The following is a 19072-nucleotide window of genomic DNA, read 5'->3' as shown; positions in this document are numbered from 1 at the left end:
CGTGTGTGTGTTTCTTAAACCTTATGTTCCGAACAAAAGGCTATCTCAGCAACAGACAATCCGCACTGCATTGCTCCCTGGGATGCGAGCAACACACTCAACTGCACATTTCATTCTTCCTCAGCTCCCAGCACCACAAAGCCCCTACTCTCTTTCCACTCCTGGGTCCCCAGATTGCTCCATAGAAGGGGGCTGGGAAAGCAGAAGCCTAACGTCTATGCCGGCGCACCAGCAGCCCGCACTGGGGGCCCCCAGGCGCTGCTTTCCCCTGCCCGAGCCGCCTGGGGGAGGTAGGGAGGGGAACCAGGGAGAGCGAGATGGGACCGCACACCTAGATACTTAGGATTTTATTTATTCACAGGGAGGCGGGGGAGGGGAACTGGGTTGATTCGGATTTTACCCCCCGAAGTTGGCTCTTCTTGGCAGATCAAGTCATTTTCTCGCTGGGGCTGGGGGCCTAGAGGAGAGGTCTCGGCTCTCAGGGCCAGATATTGTCCTGTGCGCGGCGTCGTGGGGGGTGGGGAAGGGCGGCCGGGCCGCAGCTGTCGAGAGGGCCGGAGCGGGCAGGGAGGGGCCCGCGGGCGGAGAGCCGCGCAGCCCTGTCCCGGGCCCTCCAGGGCTGGCTGGGAGCGCAAGGGCCGGCCGGTCACGCGTGGGAAAGAAAGGCCCTATTCCCCCAAGGCACTGCTCCCCTTTCCCCAGGCTGGGCCGCCTGGGAGCGCGGGCAGGGAGAGCTCTGGGTCCCCGCGCGCGTAATCATGACCTCGGGGCCCCCTCTGGGCCGCGTGAGCGCGTCAGCGAGGCTGGGCGGCCGCCGCGGCCCCGGCCGTGTAACATGACCCGAGCGGCCGGCCGGCCAGCGCGGCGCGGCCATTGAGCCCTCCCTGCCCATGAATCTCTGGCGCGTCTCTAGCTCGCTCGCCTCCCGCCTCTCTTTCTCCCCCTCCAGCTCCGCGGGCTCCGTGCGCCTCTCCCTCTCCCTCCCGGTCCTCCCGCTGCCCGTCTCTCTCCACTGCCCGCCTCTCGCCACTGCCTCCCGTCTTCTCTCCCTCACGGCAGCCTCCGTCTCTTTCTCCCTCTCTCCTTTGAAAACTGATCTTTGGCTCTTAGTGTGAAAGTGATTTGAATTTGGCTCGGCGGCGCTCTGCGCCTGCGCTCAGCCTCTGGCATGCTGGCTCCTTCCAAGCAGCTGTTTTGGGTTTGAAATTCCAACATGGCAGAGGCTGCAGTCCGTCTTCCCTTCAAAAACTTGGAATGATTTCAAATCATAGGCACCTTCACTTAACCCGAGCTTCCATTCATCAGCAAACACATCGGATCGATGCTACGCTAACCTATCGGGTTTTCGCTCCGCGCGTTCAGGTAAGAGGAGCTTCGTAGTTTTCTACCATCTGTTTAAATTTGTTTTTGTTTTTGTTTGTTTTATTTTTAAAGAATATAAATAAATCCAAGAGCGGTGATAAAAGAGATCTTCGAGTTGTGCCGTTAACATTAAATTTAATTTGCACTCGTTTCTATTCTGTACGCCAACCTGCTGTCTAATTTCTCTGTACGAAGTAGCCCTGAAACATTATAATGCATATTTTTGCTGCTTAATCATTGTAACAATAGTATGGGATTAAGAGTTCGCGATTGCAAGAATCTCGTTTTCCACTATATTGAGCTTACTTATTACTATCTTTTTACTTCAAAAATAAAAAATAAGAAAGCGGAGCCATAGGGTGGGGCTAGACTTTCTTCGGGAACTAACTTCTAAGTAAATAAGAAGTGTAAATAAGAATCTTGCACACACAAAAAGTTGAGGTTAAATTACAATCTCGTGGCTGGGGGAACGTGAAAATGTCAGAAGATCGGTTGCAGAAAAATGTAAGCACATCATCTTGGAGGGGGTACAGCGTGGTGGGCGTATTGTTGGCAAGGAACGGGAGAGAAAGATGTATAATTTAATGGTATATACAATCCACTGATCCTATTACCGTCCTCCCCGGAGCTCTTGTTAGTTTCAATGGGAGTGAGTGAAATTGACATGGACTTGCATTCCTGGTCATGTGCTTTTTTTCCTTTCTTTCTTCTCCTGTGATCTGAGATCCCCTTTTTGTTGATGTTGCTTTCCCCCTTAATTATATGCATGTAGGTTAAATGAATACCTGACGAAAGGGCCCACGTTTCAAGGCAGTGACATTTGATAGCTGAGAGGAAAAGTGGCTTTAATGAAAAGCAACCTTTGGAATTCCTGCTTGTGAGAAATCCAATTCAGCTTTTTGTGCTGCCAGCAAGAAATGATCAGTAGCACCAGTGTTTATGGTATGTCAGTTTTGGAATTTACTTCCTTTGCATCTAAATAGGAAAGACAAATTAAATAGCATGATAAAACCATTGAAGACTCTGCTTGGGAAGCAGATGCTCATGATATAGAATTCCTTTAAAAAATATATATGTATATTTTAGTCTGTCAAAATGCTTGTTTGCTTTTGCTATCACTTGTTTATGTATTGCAGTTTTGATTAATAGATTTCTGGAGTCCACTTTTATCGGTTTTAGCTGTAATCCCAAAGTTGCATGTTACTAGTAATGCACTATATAACCGCTGAAGTCAAATGGTATGTAAATTAGTTAAACTCAGCGTGGGTTTTTTTGGGGGAGGGGGCTGGGTGGAGAGGGGAGAGAGCGGGAGTGTGGGGAAAGACTGCTTACTAATGAAAGTATATATATATGTGTACACACACACAACTGGATGAAATTTTCTTTTTCTCAATCTGTTAATGCAGTTTAACTATCTACTTTCTCGATGATTGCACTTTGTGGAGTAGTCAGTTCTCCCAAGTGTGGTTTTTTTGGGTGAGTGAGTGAAGGAATATCTTTTACATAAAAATAAAACATATTTTTGAGTGCTTAAAATCCTTAATACCTTTTAAGGAACAGTGGTAGTTTTTTTTTTTTCCCCCTTACCATTCACTTGTCTGCCTGTCAGCGCTTTTTACTTTTAACCTGTGACAGAATTAAATAATCAGGCACTGAAATTGACTTTGTTTGAAATCGCTCTTTCCTCTTTCTTTACAAAAAAAAAAAAAAAGGTCAGATAAATGGAGTGAGAGGGGGTTTTCAATAGCTCTTGTGACCATGCCGTGTGTACACTTTGTGATATTCAATTAAGACTAAGAGGGAACAACCACAACAACAAAAAGATGTTAAAAGTATTTTGCATAACCAAAAGATATGTCCACTTTAAATTGTTTTTTGTTGTTGTTGTTACATTTATCCCACCACCCTGCATTCACACTGAAAAGAGGAGGAGAAGGAAAGGGAGCATATGAAAGAAAGAAATAGCAGTGGGGCAAAGCTGCCAGGGGTCTGTAATGTGGCTGTGGTCGCTGCTTTCTCATAACACAAATGTGAATGCAAGGAAGGGACTGACTACAAGAGCCGTTGCGCGACACACACTTCTGGTTGGACTCTGGTGACTATTGAGCTAAACACACACCGCTCTCACACGATAGGAAGGATTTGATTGAATTTTGCATTTGGAACTTGTTGACTTTGAAGCGATCAATAAGAAGACTGTTTATTTTAGATGCACATAATTTGCCCTGAGAAATGTTTTAAGGAGGAGAGAGCACAGCTTTTTTTCCCCTGGAGCTGTTGGAGCGAATGGGATTGCCAGATGGGCGATTTCCCTCTGTGATGTTAAAGCTGTAATATATATTCAGAGCAGATTGGGCTGCTGCCTGTGATGAGGAGGATATTACATTTATAAATTTTAAATCGGAGCTTGGACAATGTGCTGAGAGCAGAAATTGGATGGTTTGACTGTTCACCGTATTGATACTTAAATGTGATTTCTGGGTAGTAGCAATAATAATCATTACAGTGATATGTAAAAAAACACGTTGGGGTAGGCAGTCATATAATTCATGACATTTAACAGCAAATTTAAATGTGTAAATTTGCCCTCCCCAGCCTCTGCTTACTATTAAATAATAGTCACATAATTTATTTCCCTGAGTGTCTAAATGCCCGTTGTGCAAATGATGTTCACTCAGGAGTCTTGTGATCAACACGCTAGAATTCTGGAGAGGAAAAGTTTATATATATATATATCTATAAAGTAGACACTTGTCTATATGTATAAAGTGGCATTAGTGGCCCCTGTTTTATAATTCTATTACTCTGATTATTTTTAGATTTTGTTTGTCTCAAATGTGTGGCCTAAAGGAACCAGAGCCACAAACCTAAAAGGCTGGAAAGTGGGCAAGTGCTCACACTCTGGCAGCTCTGCTGTTGCAAATTAAAAGTGTGTTGTGGTCAGGAAATGAAAGCTACAATGTCTCTTTTGAACAAGTCGTTTATCAAGAGAAACATCTATCAGGGACTGCCTTGTCACATTGATCCTCTAAAAGTTAGGTCCGAGGTGGAAGCTGCTTTGATGTTTTTGATCCTAAATTTAATACAACAGAAAAAAAGCAAGGATATTTTGACCAGAAAAGATTAAAAAAAAATGTTTCCTGGAACCAACAAGATCTATTTATTACTATTGTACTATGTGGGAAGTTTTTTGGACATAACAGTTGAAAGGTTGAAGGGGAAACCCCAGCCTTTATAAATTGTTGGTGGTTAAAATATATATTAATCGTACATTCAGTTATGCCTGGCTTCTTATTTCACGTGGGCATTTTGCAAATAGATTGTTTTAAAGGGGAAATTATTCTGAAAGAGTGTTTTGGAGGAAAATGCAGAGAACCAGAGTTTTCATTCACTTCAGTTTTAGAGTTGCCCTCTTCCCTTCGTCCTCTCTTTGTAGTCTTTTATTTCTGTTTCCCATCTTCATTATATGTGTGACATATTAGCTTTTATTTGGGAAATATTTTTTTTCTATAAAAATCGTTTCCCAAAACCTACGTGCTCCCATCATCTCTATTGTTTATTAATTGTGCATGTGGATGGTTATCGATATAAACTACATGGATTCACAAGTGTTTGGGAATTTCAGCTTAAAAATATAGGCAGGTAATAGATTAAACATACCATGTATTCTTGAACACTATTCATATTTTAAAAGGTATTGTTAAGGAAATGATCAAGTTAAAATTTTTTTTTTTTTTTGTGAAAGCAGTTAAAAGCAGCCTGCTTCATTTTGGGAGGCAAAGATATGAGAGAAGTGTTCCTTCTCTGAAATAGAGTTTTTGGATACTTGCCTTGTACTGCTGGTGGCTACTTGCTATTTCATATGAGTCTATCAGCAACTGGGCTGATAGACCACAAAGAGTGTGGTGGGAGTTTTGAGAAGTGTAATACTTGCTAATTAATCATGTCTGAAATGAAAGAATCATAGCAGGGTAATAAAGTCTCATTGTTGTTTTCCTGGAAGAGAGTAAGACTTCTGTTTGGAAGCTGTTTGTGTGAGTTGACTTGCTTTTCTCTTCTAAAACGACGGTTTATAGGATCTCTTTAGAATTATTTCAGGAACCATCTTTTTTTGAAAACAGAATATTTTTCTTTCTCCTGACTGTACCGAATCAGTGAGATGCTTAAAATTGTCTCTGATATCTTCAGAGTGAAAACATAAGAGTTTTTTCTTAGTTGTGTTAAAGACTGCTGAGGCTGAGTTTCCAGTACAGGGTTTTTTTCCCATAAATAGAAAATCTTTTCTGTTGTTTTTATTCATGTTAGGCAGGAACTTTGAAAACCTTTCCGTAGGCAGGTACTTCTGATAGACATACAAGAGAGCAGAAATTTCATTAATTACTTTTAGATAATACACGAGTATGACCAGAGGGGAGGAAAGGAGTACTTCCAAGTCTGTAGAGAGACAATCTGTGATAGAACTTGACGTTTCTAAGACAGTTTAAAATATTAGGCACCTGAAAAGACAAATGAGTAATATCATTATAGGTCAATTATGTTTTTCCTGAGCTTCGGATTGTCACCTTTTAGAATTTAATATTTTAGTTAGTTTATGCATGGAGCAGATCCCGAAAGTTTGTCTGCGACATTTTTGAGCATCTTCATCTCAAGGTGAGGACGGCTGTGCTAATGATGCCCTGTTTTTGTCTGTGAGTGTTTGGATGCCTCGAATGATTGCCTAATTAAGTAATCAGTTTTAATGGCCCCAAATCAGCAGAATTGCTAGGTGTATTGGAAACAATTGCAGGCTTTTATGTTTTGTACTTTCTAGTTTGTTCTAAGACCCTTGGTTTAACAGGAACGTTTGCTGCTTTGCCTTTGTCGGTATATTCTTGAGTACAGATTTCACAGACTACTTTTATAAAGTACCACATTTATTGTTACAGAGCTAATAAATTTAATTACCAGGAGTTTGATTTATAAATTTCTGATTGGGAGAATTGTTCTGCAGACATTTGTGTGAAATATTGATGTATGCTACTGATCGATAAGACTTGATTAATCAGCATATCTGCTTTTTTATCTTGAGTCATTGATAAACCAGAATAAACAAATGGCCCAGGAAACAATGCCATTTTCTTCCTTCATTTAAAAAGACAATATAATTGTCTCCTTCTTTTGGGATATGCAAGAACTAATGTTTTATTAAAATCAATTGAACTTAGAAATTATTTTTGGGTATTCCTTGGAAGACTGCGAGTCCAAAAATTATTCCAGTTTTCAATTAACTCTCATACGCACACACACACACACACACACACACACACATGGATTATAGCTAATTTTTTTGTCTATTAAAAAACGAAAGACTCTTTTTGAAAGACTGAAAATAAATGCCTGTTTAGCAAGTGCTTTTCAGGATTGGATTCGGTCATTTTTTTCCTTTTTTTTCTAAACTTGAATTTTTATCATTAACTTTTTCATTTAACTTCTGGGAGAAATTTCAAGCATAGCTGCTTTGAAGTGATTGCTGATTACTGATCCTTTTGATATTTTTGATGTTATCCTTTAAATGGCAGTTATACTTGAGTGATGCTTACTATCAGAAATGAAGATAGTGGAAATAAGAGGTAGGCAAGAATATGGTAAAAATAAATTGTACCGATAAGTTTGAAGCAAATCAGAAGCAGGTGGGCATGTGAAGTTTCCTTAGGCATCACGGCCGTCTGCTCAGGAGCTTTGCCTCAGCACAGCACATGCGGACGGTACCTGTTGACGATGGTCTTAGCTGAGACACTGAGGCGGCAGAAAAGATAGGTGATCGGAAACCATCCAAACATGAGATATAATATGGCACTTTCTGTTAATAATATTTACATATTTCATGCCACAAATCTGCTTGTTGTCTTGTTACTTGAATATTGACATTTTGCTTAACATTGCATATGGTGGGCTCTTGTTTCAGGGTGTATTAGAAGCAGTGAATTCAAAGAGGAATTGCAATTCAGATGTATTTATGTTAAATACATGTATAAATGGATATGTTTGCGTATATTTGAGCTACTGTGACTTTCACAAAGCATTTCTAGTATTACTGCTTCCAGTCATTTTTGAAACTGATACATCTTGTAAACAGAATGCATGATTTATTATATGAAGGCCCAAGGTTAAACTTTTTTTTACCCTGCAACCCAGCTTAAGCATTTGTATTTTTAGGTCAGAAAGTCTTCTTTAGAAAGTATTTTTTTATAATATTGGAAAATTTCCTCCTTGTTAGGATTTTGTTCTCATTTTCATATCATGAGTAGCTTTTATTAAAAGTTATTAGTGATATATAACTTATAAAAATGGTTTTCTTATTACAAAATCCATCGTGTAAATACCTATAAAGCATAATGTTTTCTTTCCCCCAAATCTCAATGTTGGAAACCTCTTTCCCCAGTTCCTTTCCTATGAGTTTTGATTTCTGCTGGTAAATTTATATATTTATTCCACTCCACTTGTGGATATATTGCTGGCAAGAGAACAGAAACTGCATTTTACTTCACTCACCCAAAAAAAAAAATCTCTTTTTTTCCCCCCTGATTCAACTAATGTTTGCCTATTGTCAATTGGATGCTTTTTAAGCAACTGACAATTGATTAAATGCCATATACATATGACAGTAAACTCATCTGAGAATGAGTGACCTCTACTTTCATTGCTTTGGTTCCTGAGGAACTATCACTCATGGAAACAGCAACATTCAAAATAAAAATTTAAAAGTAGCCTAATGTGAAGGCATTGGTTTCCAGACGTTGCTGTAAACTCTTTGCCTTTCTTTTGATTTATTGTTCTTACTGTCAACACGCATCGTCACCTTCACCTAGGACGGGCTACGTAATTTCTGGGGGGTGGTGCAAAATTAAAATGTGGGACACCTTGTTCACAAATTATTAAGAATTCAAGATAGCAATGTCAGAGCATTAAACCAAGTGCAGGGTCCTTCTGGGTGGGGGACCTTGGGCCTGTACAGGTCCCAGGGCAATAAAGCCGGCCCAGCCTTCCAGACCCACAAACTTTTATCGAGGGCCTGCTTTGTGGAAGTCACTGGGTTTCCTTCTTGGAGACTGACTGTTCCACAGTTATTCCATGTGTCTCTGCTTAAAGAAATACTAATGGTTGTCGAGTAAGAGAATCAATGAGAAAATGGACCATTAGGTATCTTCTGCTCTTTCTGTACATGAACTCGTGACTGAAATATTTTTTCCTTTATCTCACGTGGCCCTTTGCCTGATATCTGCTCTCAAATATCACAAGAATTTTTGTACAAATATTCTTAAAAGGAACTCTGGGTTTTGTAATTGTTTGCATGCAGGTACGTAATTAAACATGTATTCCTGAGGCACAGAATGATTGGAGTGGGAGGATTTCAGTGAGATTTGTAGTAAGACCTTGGGAGTTTGTCTGTTGCCACACCCCACCTTAGTTTCAAGCACAAGTAAAATAAGTATTTCAATGTAGAAGCCTAAATTATCTAAAAATATAGAAAATCCTGACCATTAAAGAAATAAAAGCACAATGCATTGAGTACCAATCAGGAAAAAAGGGCAAACACAAAAATAATTATCTTCTTATAATAGTAGCAAGTATTGATATTTTGACATTACGAAGTGGCGTTGTAGCTATATAAACATGTGGTGACAGCTGTGTTAAAGATGAAAAGTGACTCTTTCGTGCAGTTACGTTAACTTTGCAGTATGTTATATTCAAACTGTGAACTTGGTTTCTGAACTTGAATTGGAATAACCTCCTTCTCCCTGAATAACGTAGTCACCCTCTGTGACTCCTTTCCCCTTTGGTTTGAATATTCTGTGTTTATGGGCGGACAAAACATTTACATTGCTGCTTCCCAAGATACTTCTCAATGAGATCAAGCTTCATACCGAGATACCTAAAACTAAATTTTGAAGTCAAACAGCTTTTTCAAATCAAAACTGAGATACGATGGAATGTCCAGCAAGAAATGGATCTGAGTGCACTTGAAGTTGTACCATTTATTTTCAAAAGATATTTCTCACATCAGATGACTCTCCCAGGAAGGGAAATATCAAAGACGGTGGAAAAGTAACTATTCTTTTATGTAATCCAAGACTGGGGTGAGGGTGGGGGGCTTTAAAGATATTTCTGAGGAAGAAAAAAAAATTGAACTTATTTTGAATGCCTTGTTAGACTTCGTGGAGAGAAATGCTGTATATGAGACCTTCTAAGAAGAAAAATCTTTGCCTTGTGAAATAAGGCTTTGCTCTCTCAGCTGACATGTACTCTAATGAAAGGAGGCTTGAAAATAACTATTACAGCAGTGTCCCATTTAATTATAAATTCACCCCACAGTTTAGGAATCTTTTGCGTTTAAGGCATTGTAAACTTGAAATATTTTAATAGGTAATTAGGCACAATGCATACTTTTTAATGTTCTATGTCATATAACCTATCTACAAAATCTATGGTATAACTTAAATTGGGACCCTTCTTTTCCTACCTTACTCCTATCCTTTAGTAGGTTATATTTTCATATTAAATGTTTGGCTTTAAAAAGGATTAAACCAGGAATCTGGGTAAACATGTGGCAATATAAGACATTGTTACGCCCCAAATCGCTGTTTTATTTCCCTTCTATTCACTTCTTCTCCCTTTCAAATTGAAGTTCAGGTTGTAAACTCTTTCTCTTAGATCATATACCTGAATGATGCTAAATTATAAATCTTAATTAGGTATGATTCACTGATTTTCATCTTACAAGATAATTGTCTGAGTAGGATAAAAGGTTCCCTTAAGATGGAAGGCATTTTCATTACAATTCCCATTTAAGATCAAACAAAGACCATTAAATAAACAGAGTACTATTATTCTTTTACCCTTAATAGTTAATACTTTTGAATTTAAGTATGTGGATGAAGAAATAAGGATATGGATAGGGTAGTTGTACTGTTTGCAAACTTTAAGTGCTTTTGATAAATTTTACTGCTAGGAATTACGTGGATCTAAAGGAATCTTTTAAATAAAAATTGCGGTTTTGATTAGCTAAATGGAATATGCTCTTGTGCATGTGCACAGATAGATTTCTTTGTGGAGGTATCGATGTCAGGGATGCTTTTGGTATTTCTTTATGAGTAATTAGGTTAACGGGGTTAGTTAGAAAATGTATCCTTTCCTGGAAAATGAAAAATTACATTCAAGCAGAGGTAAAAGAGTAGAACATATTCATGACTTTAAGTACTTAAAAAGATATTTTATGAGTCATTTTTGAGAATAATACCCAATATGTAACTTGTTAAGTATAATAGCCATTTTTACTTTTTAAAGCACATCTATATTAAAACTGACTTTCCACTCATGAGTCACAAATCTGGAGTCAATTTTAGGCCCAACTTATAAAAGATGTGGGTCTAATCCCTGGCCCGTACCGTGGTATCCTACGCCAAGAGTGTTGGTGCAAAGTTCTCCTTTAAAGAGAGATTTTCATTTGTATTATTTAGAAGATTAAGCAACATTTTTGAGGGGAATACTGATATAGCCCAAATGTAGACATGGGGACCCCGAATGGCCTGTATCCTTGTCTGACAAACTACAAGGAAAAAATATCACCAGATTTGGAATTTTGTATGCCTACATGAACAGTGCTTGTTCTTGTTATGGGAAGATTTTAAATGTACTAAGAATATAGTAAGTGTTCTCTAATTGGAAAAATATCTTTTATGTAATTCTAAGAATACCAATCAACTAATTATCAATATGAATTTACTTGTGCATGGTAAGATGATAGCACTGAACAATCTCATTCAGAAATAGATGTTTAGGCCGAGCTAGTGTCCCTCTAGAAAAATTCTGTACATATGCAAAATCCCTTTTGGGTTTTTTTTTGCTTTTTTGAACATAGGTGTGAAATCTCTATCAATAACATTTAAGTAGTTAAAGTACAAATCTAATATTGAAAGTTCCTTATTATCCTTTGTTCTTTTGCTAAGTCCTCAGTGAATGCATACAATGTATTAACGCTTGTTTTGTTTGTTTTTTGATTTTTGTCTTGTTTTAGTATCAAAGTAAAAAGACCTTAAGAGGAAACTATTTTGTACTGTTTATTTTTAAAGATACCCAGTGAGAACAGTACAACAGTATAGATTTGTTCATAATGATTGGCAAAAATCCACAATTTTACCCCAATATAATTCTATTTTCTTGAAATCTACCCTACTGTACCAAAATGCTTCACGTGGGAGGTGTTGCTGATGTATAATTGCAATGCACGGGTGTCCCTGAATAGGTATATTTTTTATGTGTATGTATAATTTCTAACAGCCAACTCCGCAGGTGTCCTTATGCTTGGTGCCAGGAAGAAAAAGGTTTTCTTCCTACTTTGCTATTTGCAGACTCACCAGGAACCTTGCTGTCTCATCCATCCTCCTGCTGGGCTCCAGTCTTACCCATACCTCGCGTACTGTTTTGAGGGACTGGGTTTTTGGTTTTGCTTTTTAGTATTTATCTGTAGGGCTGGCTATTACTTGATCATCTGGAAAGTCAGATTTCACTTGAGCTCCTGGAATATGATATTTAGATCAAGAGGAAGTAGCTTGAATTAAGAGGATATTGTGCTGTGTAGTGGGAGGAAAGTAGAGCAGCGTTTTTTGGCATGGGCAGAAGGTGAAAGACAACTTGTAGGAATGGGGAAATAACTAAAGGGAAAAGAAATTAGGAGGTTTGTGAGGAAAGCTGAGGGTAATGACTGTTTTCATGTGACTGTTGTTGCTAAAAATGATATTGGCAATTAAAAAATTAAATCCTAATATAATTATGTGAGAAAACTGATCATTTATTAAGAATCAGTGACTAGTCCACATTAAATAGCATGAAGCACTATAATCTAAACAAATAAACAAATTATTTCTTTTTTAAAATGGAAGTTTCTATATCAAATCTTGAATATACACAATTTGCAGTCAGCCAAATTAAAAGAACTATTGCCCCTTTTTTCCACATAATTTGAAACAGTATGAAAAATACATATGCCTTTAAAGATGACTTGTATTACTCTTAGACTCTTTTCTGCCTAAACGTACTCAATTTGGTTAGGCCACAAATGAAGTTATAGAAGAAAATCCATTGAGGATTGGGGTATATCTTTTTGAAGGCTTCTTTTGGAAAATAATGCATTTATTTCTATTACACGAGTTCAAATCATTAAAGTAGATAGATGTATGATTTGATTTGATTTGAGCAAAGTTTGATGATAAATTTTGTATCTAGTCTATAAATGCTGGCTGTACCTTAATAACCAAAACCCAGACAAACGAACGAAGAAACTTGCCTAGCCGTACCTCAGACCAGTTGAATGGAAGTTTGGGGAATGACTGTCTTTTAAGCTCCTCCAGTGATTCTGATGTCAAGTTGGGGTTGAGAACCACTTCTCTGAACCAAAAATTGATACATTTCATGAGATCTTAAACTTTCTGCTCTGTAACAAATATCATTCTTCTTGGTTTGAAGTCATGAAAGTAGAGCTATCTCTTCGGAATTGAATATCCTAACCACAGGCACTACACCTAGCTCACCATCTGGCCAAAGCTCCAAAACAATCTATCGAGAACCTTAAGAAGTTGCCACCATGCTGGTAAGAATACCTCAGGAAGGGGACAATGGTGAAGAAATTGTCAGAGAAGCCAACAGTCTATCATATTTGTGACCTTGGATAAGTTACTCAACGTCTCCGAGCCTCAGTTTACTATTTTATAAAAGGAGAGTTGATCCAATGATGATTAAGATTTTCTCCAGTTCTGTATAGTCCATAACCGCTTCGTCATGGACTAGTGAGCTTGAGTAACTTGGAACATTGCTAGTGGCCAATGGCTGATGAAACAGATTTTTTATTTCTCTTTAAGAAGCTCCAGAAATTGTCTTGGAAACAAAGAAGGAAACTCAAGGACCATGTATCACTCTGTTAAGCCCTTCAGGTGGGATGGTAACCATTCATTAAATATGCTTACCAATTGGCTACAAGCAAATGTGTCAGCAATTCTAATATGTTGAGAGTTGGTGAGTATTTGTTAGCCAATGGGTTTTCCCTGTAAAAGCTATGAATAGATTGACAAGCAGATTAATTCAAGCAGTAGCGGAGTTAGGGACTTCAAATCTTTTAAAATATATATATAAATTATAGAGCAGTTTGAAAGTTGGAACTTAATCAAACTGGAAGCAATTCCATCTTCCCTCCACTTTATCCCTAGTCTTTGTTTATCTTCTTTTTACTCTCCTGAATGCTCTTTTCCACCTGTTGAAATCCTACCAGGACTTTGATGTCTAGCTTAAATGTCACATCATCTATGAAAACTTGCTTGAGCCACCCTGATTGGGATCCATTTTGACACCTACTTCATATTCCCTAAGCACTTTTTAAAAAATCTCCTTTTGATCATTTGCCATCATTTTTCTTCTACTATAGATTACTGGGAATTTGTGTTTCTCATTTATGAAATTGTAAACTCCTTGAGAGCCGACCACATCTAATTCATTTTTCTATTTTTAATTTCCTCAGTGTGCCTGTACAGTGTGAGACCTATAGTAAGTGTTTGATAAATGTCTGGTGAATTGAATTGATAAAAGTGTAGGAGACTGTCACTTGGTTAATCTTTTATTAATCTTACTTTTAAAAAATTGGAGGATGCTTTTAAAAATATTTAAAGAACAGATATATTAAAATTGTGTATTTCATTAAAAAAATGAAATTTCTATATTCTTCATGTAATTTAATTACCAAAGAAAGACTTTATAACCCTGAAAAATAGTTTTAGAGTTATATACCTAAAAATGAGCATACAGGCATTTATTCTACTTTTGTATCTCTGGATAGGAGAGCATTTAAACTATTTTATAAAAACAGAACATTATAAGGCTATCTTTAAAAGTCTTACAAAATGAAAATCTGTAGCCTATTTTGATTATAGACAGCAATGAATGGCTTCAAATCGCTGTGCTCTACATATTTAATTTTTTCCCCTGTGTGTTTGCAGTTGGAAAAATTTGAGGGTACAAAATCATAAAATATTAGACTAGGAGACTTCCAAATCAACTTCTTGCCAGCATAGGGTTGATTGACAGTTGGTTATTCAGCCTTTGGTTGAACATGGAAACCAGTGCCTCCTAAGGCATTCTTTCTATTTTGTCTTTTCTCCGATTAATAGGCAGTATGCAAATATGTGCCCCAACGGTACTCCAAAAAGATTTCTTTGGGAATATGACGGTACTTTTAGGGTGATAAGATGTGAGATGCCAACTAGTTGATCTGCAGTTGATGTGATAACTTTCACTGACTCTGTAGATTGTGAATATCTTTGGTTAATATTTTAACTGCATATTTTTGTTCTATATTTAGTGTTTGACACTGTTAATTTATTTTGTACTAAATACTAGGCAGTAAACAATTTTCTGTGGTTACACCCAATGACCTTGTCTTCTAGTGGTTCAACTGCATTACCAGTTGGGTTTGTGTGTGTGTGTGGAGTAGTCAGTTTCTTTCTCAGACCTGTCACCACTGTTACAACAAATAACATCGCAAAATTTCCTAAGGGAAATTCAATTTGATGAAATGTTGAAATTATAATGAGTTAGTCAACAGTATTTTACAAGGTTTCTATTTTATATTTGTGTATTTGAACCTAAAGATAGCTGTACCAGAGAAAGGCACTTGTTCACATTGCTTCATGAAAGAACTCAGAAAAACAAAGGTTCTATTGTCATTCTTTTAAAAACACAATTTTGCTAAGAAAACTTATAACTCTACTGAAAGCTCACCAGTTTCTCCCAGTTTGGGCTCTTCAGATCTGAAAAGTTCTACATGCTGTCTTATCACTTCGTATTGAAATCTAGGTTGATCTCATACACCTTATTGTGGAAGAAAATATCTGCAATGTTGATTGTTGAACCTGGATTATGATGAAGATATGCCATTAAGTGAACTACTGTGGACAAACATTGCTTAGTTAATTGCATGAAAACACGGCATCTTCAGCAAAGAGGTTTGATAGTAAAGAAGGATAGTACATTGTAGGTAGAATAATAAAGATGGGGAAAAAAATGCTAGAAGTAGCAAAAGCATTATTGCACTTTGAATACAACAATCTATTTAGTTCCTTGGTTGAATCAGCTCGTCTGGTTTTCTGGAAACCATTCAGTAAACTTCAAGCCAATTAAAATTGCTCAAATATAAGTTAAAATCCCTGAGACTGAGAGTAACAACTATGAATTGTAAAGCCTTTTGATGATGGCTTGCCAACAACCAAATTAAATCAAGGGAAGATTTAAATGCATGGGCTTAAAAATCTACCTGGTTTATAATCAGGAAGTTTTGGGGTGTTAAACTAAATAAATAAAAATATCCAGGCAGATTCTTCACACCTAAAATGTCAGCCATTATTCCTTTAGTCCTCTTCATGGAGGAAAATTGGGTGATTCCCTAGAGAGAGTAGTAATGGAAGTTGGTGGTCACAAAATATGAGCCATGATTAAAAGTCAGTGGTCAATAGTTTATTTTGCTGTCCTTTTTTTTTCCCCCTTGCCCTCATAAGCATAGTTGAGAGCTGTCAGTAATTGAATTTTTTGTTAGGTCTAGACACAGCAGTTCTTGAAGAGTATGAAGCTGTATTTTTCCTCTTGGCTTAAAATATGAAATGAAACATAAAATTATTTCAAGTGAATACAGCTATGTGTGTGGGTGTGAGTGAGTGTGTGTGTGTGTGTGTGTGTGTATGTGTGTAGAGCAACCTGTGAAACATGACAGCATTGATAGCTCGTTCGTTCTGAACGGGCCAGTTGGTAGCTTCATACAAGCACCATCTAAGTGAGCCAATTTAAATCTCACTCCAGATTAATGAAGTGGCTCAGGTCTTTCTGGGAGGTGGCCCTTATTTGTCCCTTAGGAGATAGGTTTGGCATGATATTCAGTTGAAGATTCAGTCAACAAGATTTATGAGAAATTAGTTAAAACTGAAATTGAAAATGGACATTGAGGTAGCGTTCACTCTAAAATGGCTTGAATATATTTGTCATCTGTGCATAAAGAGGATTTTTTGGATGGATTTCATTGATTAGAGTAAACACTAATCACAAATAGACAAATTAAAGTTTGCTTTCTGGATACGATTGTTTTCCTTGAGTGACCACGCCTTCTTTTAGCACTCTGTCTTTGTCCAGGGTTTGGTTTAGTCATACATATGTCCTTGAAGGACTGTAGCATCTTTCACAAGATTTTGTACAAGTGAAATCAGATACCAGTTTTTATTGCAGAACCGAGCCTACAAATGTTTCTCTTTAAAGACATTTTTCATAGAAACAGTAAGGTATAAATCATTTAAGCAATTACCTGGACATTGTGGAAATGGGGCTTGGCTTGTTCTGTAGCCCCAGATGTTTCCAGATTCCAGTAATAACCTGGTCCAGATATTTACAGCTTAATTTTCTGTGCATGTGCACTTGTCCACAAATGGCTCCTATTTCCCATTTTCTGTTGGACAACTGGGCCACTTAGAGCAAAGAAAGTGATTTCAGCTTGGGTGATGACAAACATTAATGGTTATAATAAGTTGCTTCTAGAAACTTTGATCACTTTAAAAATTATAGAGGCTAAATCTTAGAGGATTTTATACTAAGAAATAAATTATTCAAATGGCATTTTCCTTTATGGATGGGGAGGGGGCAAGTAACCCCTCCCATCCCTCAAAATTATATTTAGTCTTGATATACTATGTGATAAGAGTGATTTTTTTTTAATGTGTCTTCTGGCACTGGTTGGGTTATCATGCAGGCTGCTAGTTTTCTTTGCATCACTGCACCACAGTTTTTCGTGTTCTTACTAGAAACTAAACAAATGGAAAATAATGATTTGTAACCATCTGCTGTGCAGAAATTTCACATATAAGCAGTTAACTCTATTTTATAAAACAAGACCAAATGAGTGAGTTATACTGTTGCCAGTAAATAGCAACATGCAGTAGACCTGCTTTTGGACAAACCAGGAGCGTAGGGAGCCAGCATTTCATTATGGGAAGTCAGTTGGTTGGGCTATGGGGCTGAATGTGCCCAGGCATTTATGTGTGTGTTTGTACATGTGTGCCTGTGTCTGTGTATATCTTGCATATGTGAAGAGAATGGTTGTGTCCTCTCTGCCTGCTCCTTGTGTCTCCATTCTTGCCCCCATAATTCCAATCAAGTAAATCAGAGTAATGTAAATGCAGATAACTCAATTCGATCACATCATCCTAAATGTTTTTATTTGCTTAAAAAATAAAGTCAAAATCCATAAAGCCATACAGAATAAAGATTTGTAAAACTATGTAGGTTTCAGATCGGAGTCATGGTTTCCTAAGCTGTACGTATTACAATGACTAGCGGCTAGCCAATTTAGCTTTAAATCATTCTCTTGTCTTATCCTCTGCCTAAAGAATACCTTAACTGGAAATCGGATTGGGTATATATCCAAAAGCTATTGACAGGCAATGATTATTCATGTAGTTGCTGTTGAAGTATGGAGTCTGTATTGAGGGAGGACATAGAATAGAATAGACAGAGGTAAGTGGTTACAAAGAATTTATTCAAATGGACCAGGTAAGGCCTGATTTTATAGTTGGCCGTGTAATCAATCAGTCAATCTCTCTCCCTTTCCCCCTCTCTCTCTCAAATCTGTTTAGTCTATCAATATACTCAGATGCTCAAAACATACATATTCTCTCTAACTTTCACTTATTTGATAGTGGGATTTTGCCATACAGCAAGAAAAGTTGTTTAAAATGGGCAGTATATTGAGTTCAAAGGACCCATACAGTTCATAAATTCTCTGGTGTCTACTGGATTTTTCATCAGGGAGACTTCCAATAAAAATGATCTATTTTAGAAATAATATTGTTTAGTAGGTTGAAATGTGGTGTAATAAAATTAGACCTTCAGTCTTCTAAAGTTACTACTTAGATGGCACCCTTGGGATGGTAAAATGGCTGTATAAGCAGATGAATCAGACAGTTCCACTGATGGGTACATTTGTCAGTCTCTGTTACAGATATAATGTATTCTTATATCTGTAATCCTGACACTGTTACATCCAAATGAAATCAACATGAGGTTGTCATCTTTAAGCAAATATGTTAAGTGTTGTCTTTTGTGCTTTGGATTTGAAAGAAAGGGGCCCAGGGGAGGCAGCATCATGCAAATGGAACAAATCCCATTTCTTCTGAGCTGTGCTGTTTTTCCCCTCCATGGCAGCTGGCTATGTTATCTTTGTGTGTTTCTCTGAGTGCTGACAATTCTTTCAGTGATCTAAGTTAGGGCACATTAGAAAGTGGAAGCAGCTGTCTGTCGCTATACTGAGAGACGTGTTTGCTCTACTGCAAAGATGAAGGACCATGAATCCTTGACACACTCCCCCCCTCCCCCCTGTACTTTCCAACATGATCAACATTCAGACGCACAGATTGTCTGCTTGGACAGTTTTTTGTTCTGACTGACAGCATCTGGCATAGACAAATTTAAAAATACATAGCATGCCATGCTTGGAATTGGAACATCCCTTCTTTATTAATCTTCTCATTTAAACCATTCATTTACATTTCAAGAAAGGTTACAGCTTGATATGGTTGAAACGTTGATTTTTAAATGAATAACCTTCTAATGAAATGTCTTGAATGAGTACCAAGCAGCTAGTGTTCATTAA

At 37.6% G+C, this 19072-nt stretch overlaps 1 protein-coding gene across 4 annotated transcripts in view; it reads left to right on the top strand.

The window, feature by feature from the left end:
• The first annotated feature begins 604 nt into the window (after positions 1–604).
• The window catches only part of FIGN (fidgetin, microtubule severing factor), a 126754-nt gene continuing 108286 nt past the window's right edge, over positions 605–19072 (top strand). For 2 of the 4 annotated variants that reach the window (XM_023623037.2, XM_070241917.1), the window contains exon 1: positions 722–1362. Coding sequence is in view for 1 of the 4 variants with exons in the window: in XM_023623034.2 (XP_023478802.1) it covers positions 2280–2304 (25 nt within the window). In the remaining 3 variants the exon portion in view is untranslated. Of the gene's footprint in view, positions 1363–2134; positions 2305–19072 lie in introns of all 4 variants that reach the window. The other 2 variants (XM_070241916.1, XM_023623034.2) reach the window with 2 other exon arrangements.

Source organism: Equus caballus, chromosome 18, assembly GCF_041296265.1.
Source record: "Equus caballus isolate H_3958 breed thoroughbred chromosome 18, TB-T2T, whole genome shotgun sequence".
Classification (NCBI taxonomy): domain Eukaryota; kingdom Metazoa; phylum Chordata; class Mammalia; order Perissodactyla; family Equidae; genus Equus; species Equus caballus.
The sequence above is the reverse complement of the archived record's forward strand: the minus strand, read 5'-3'. Positions and strand labels throughout refer to the sequence as shown.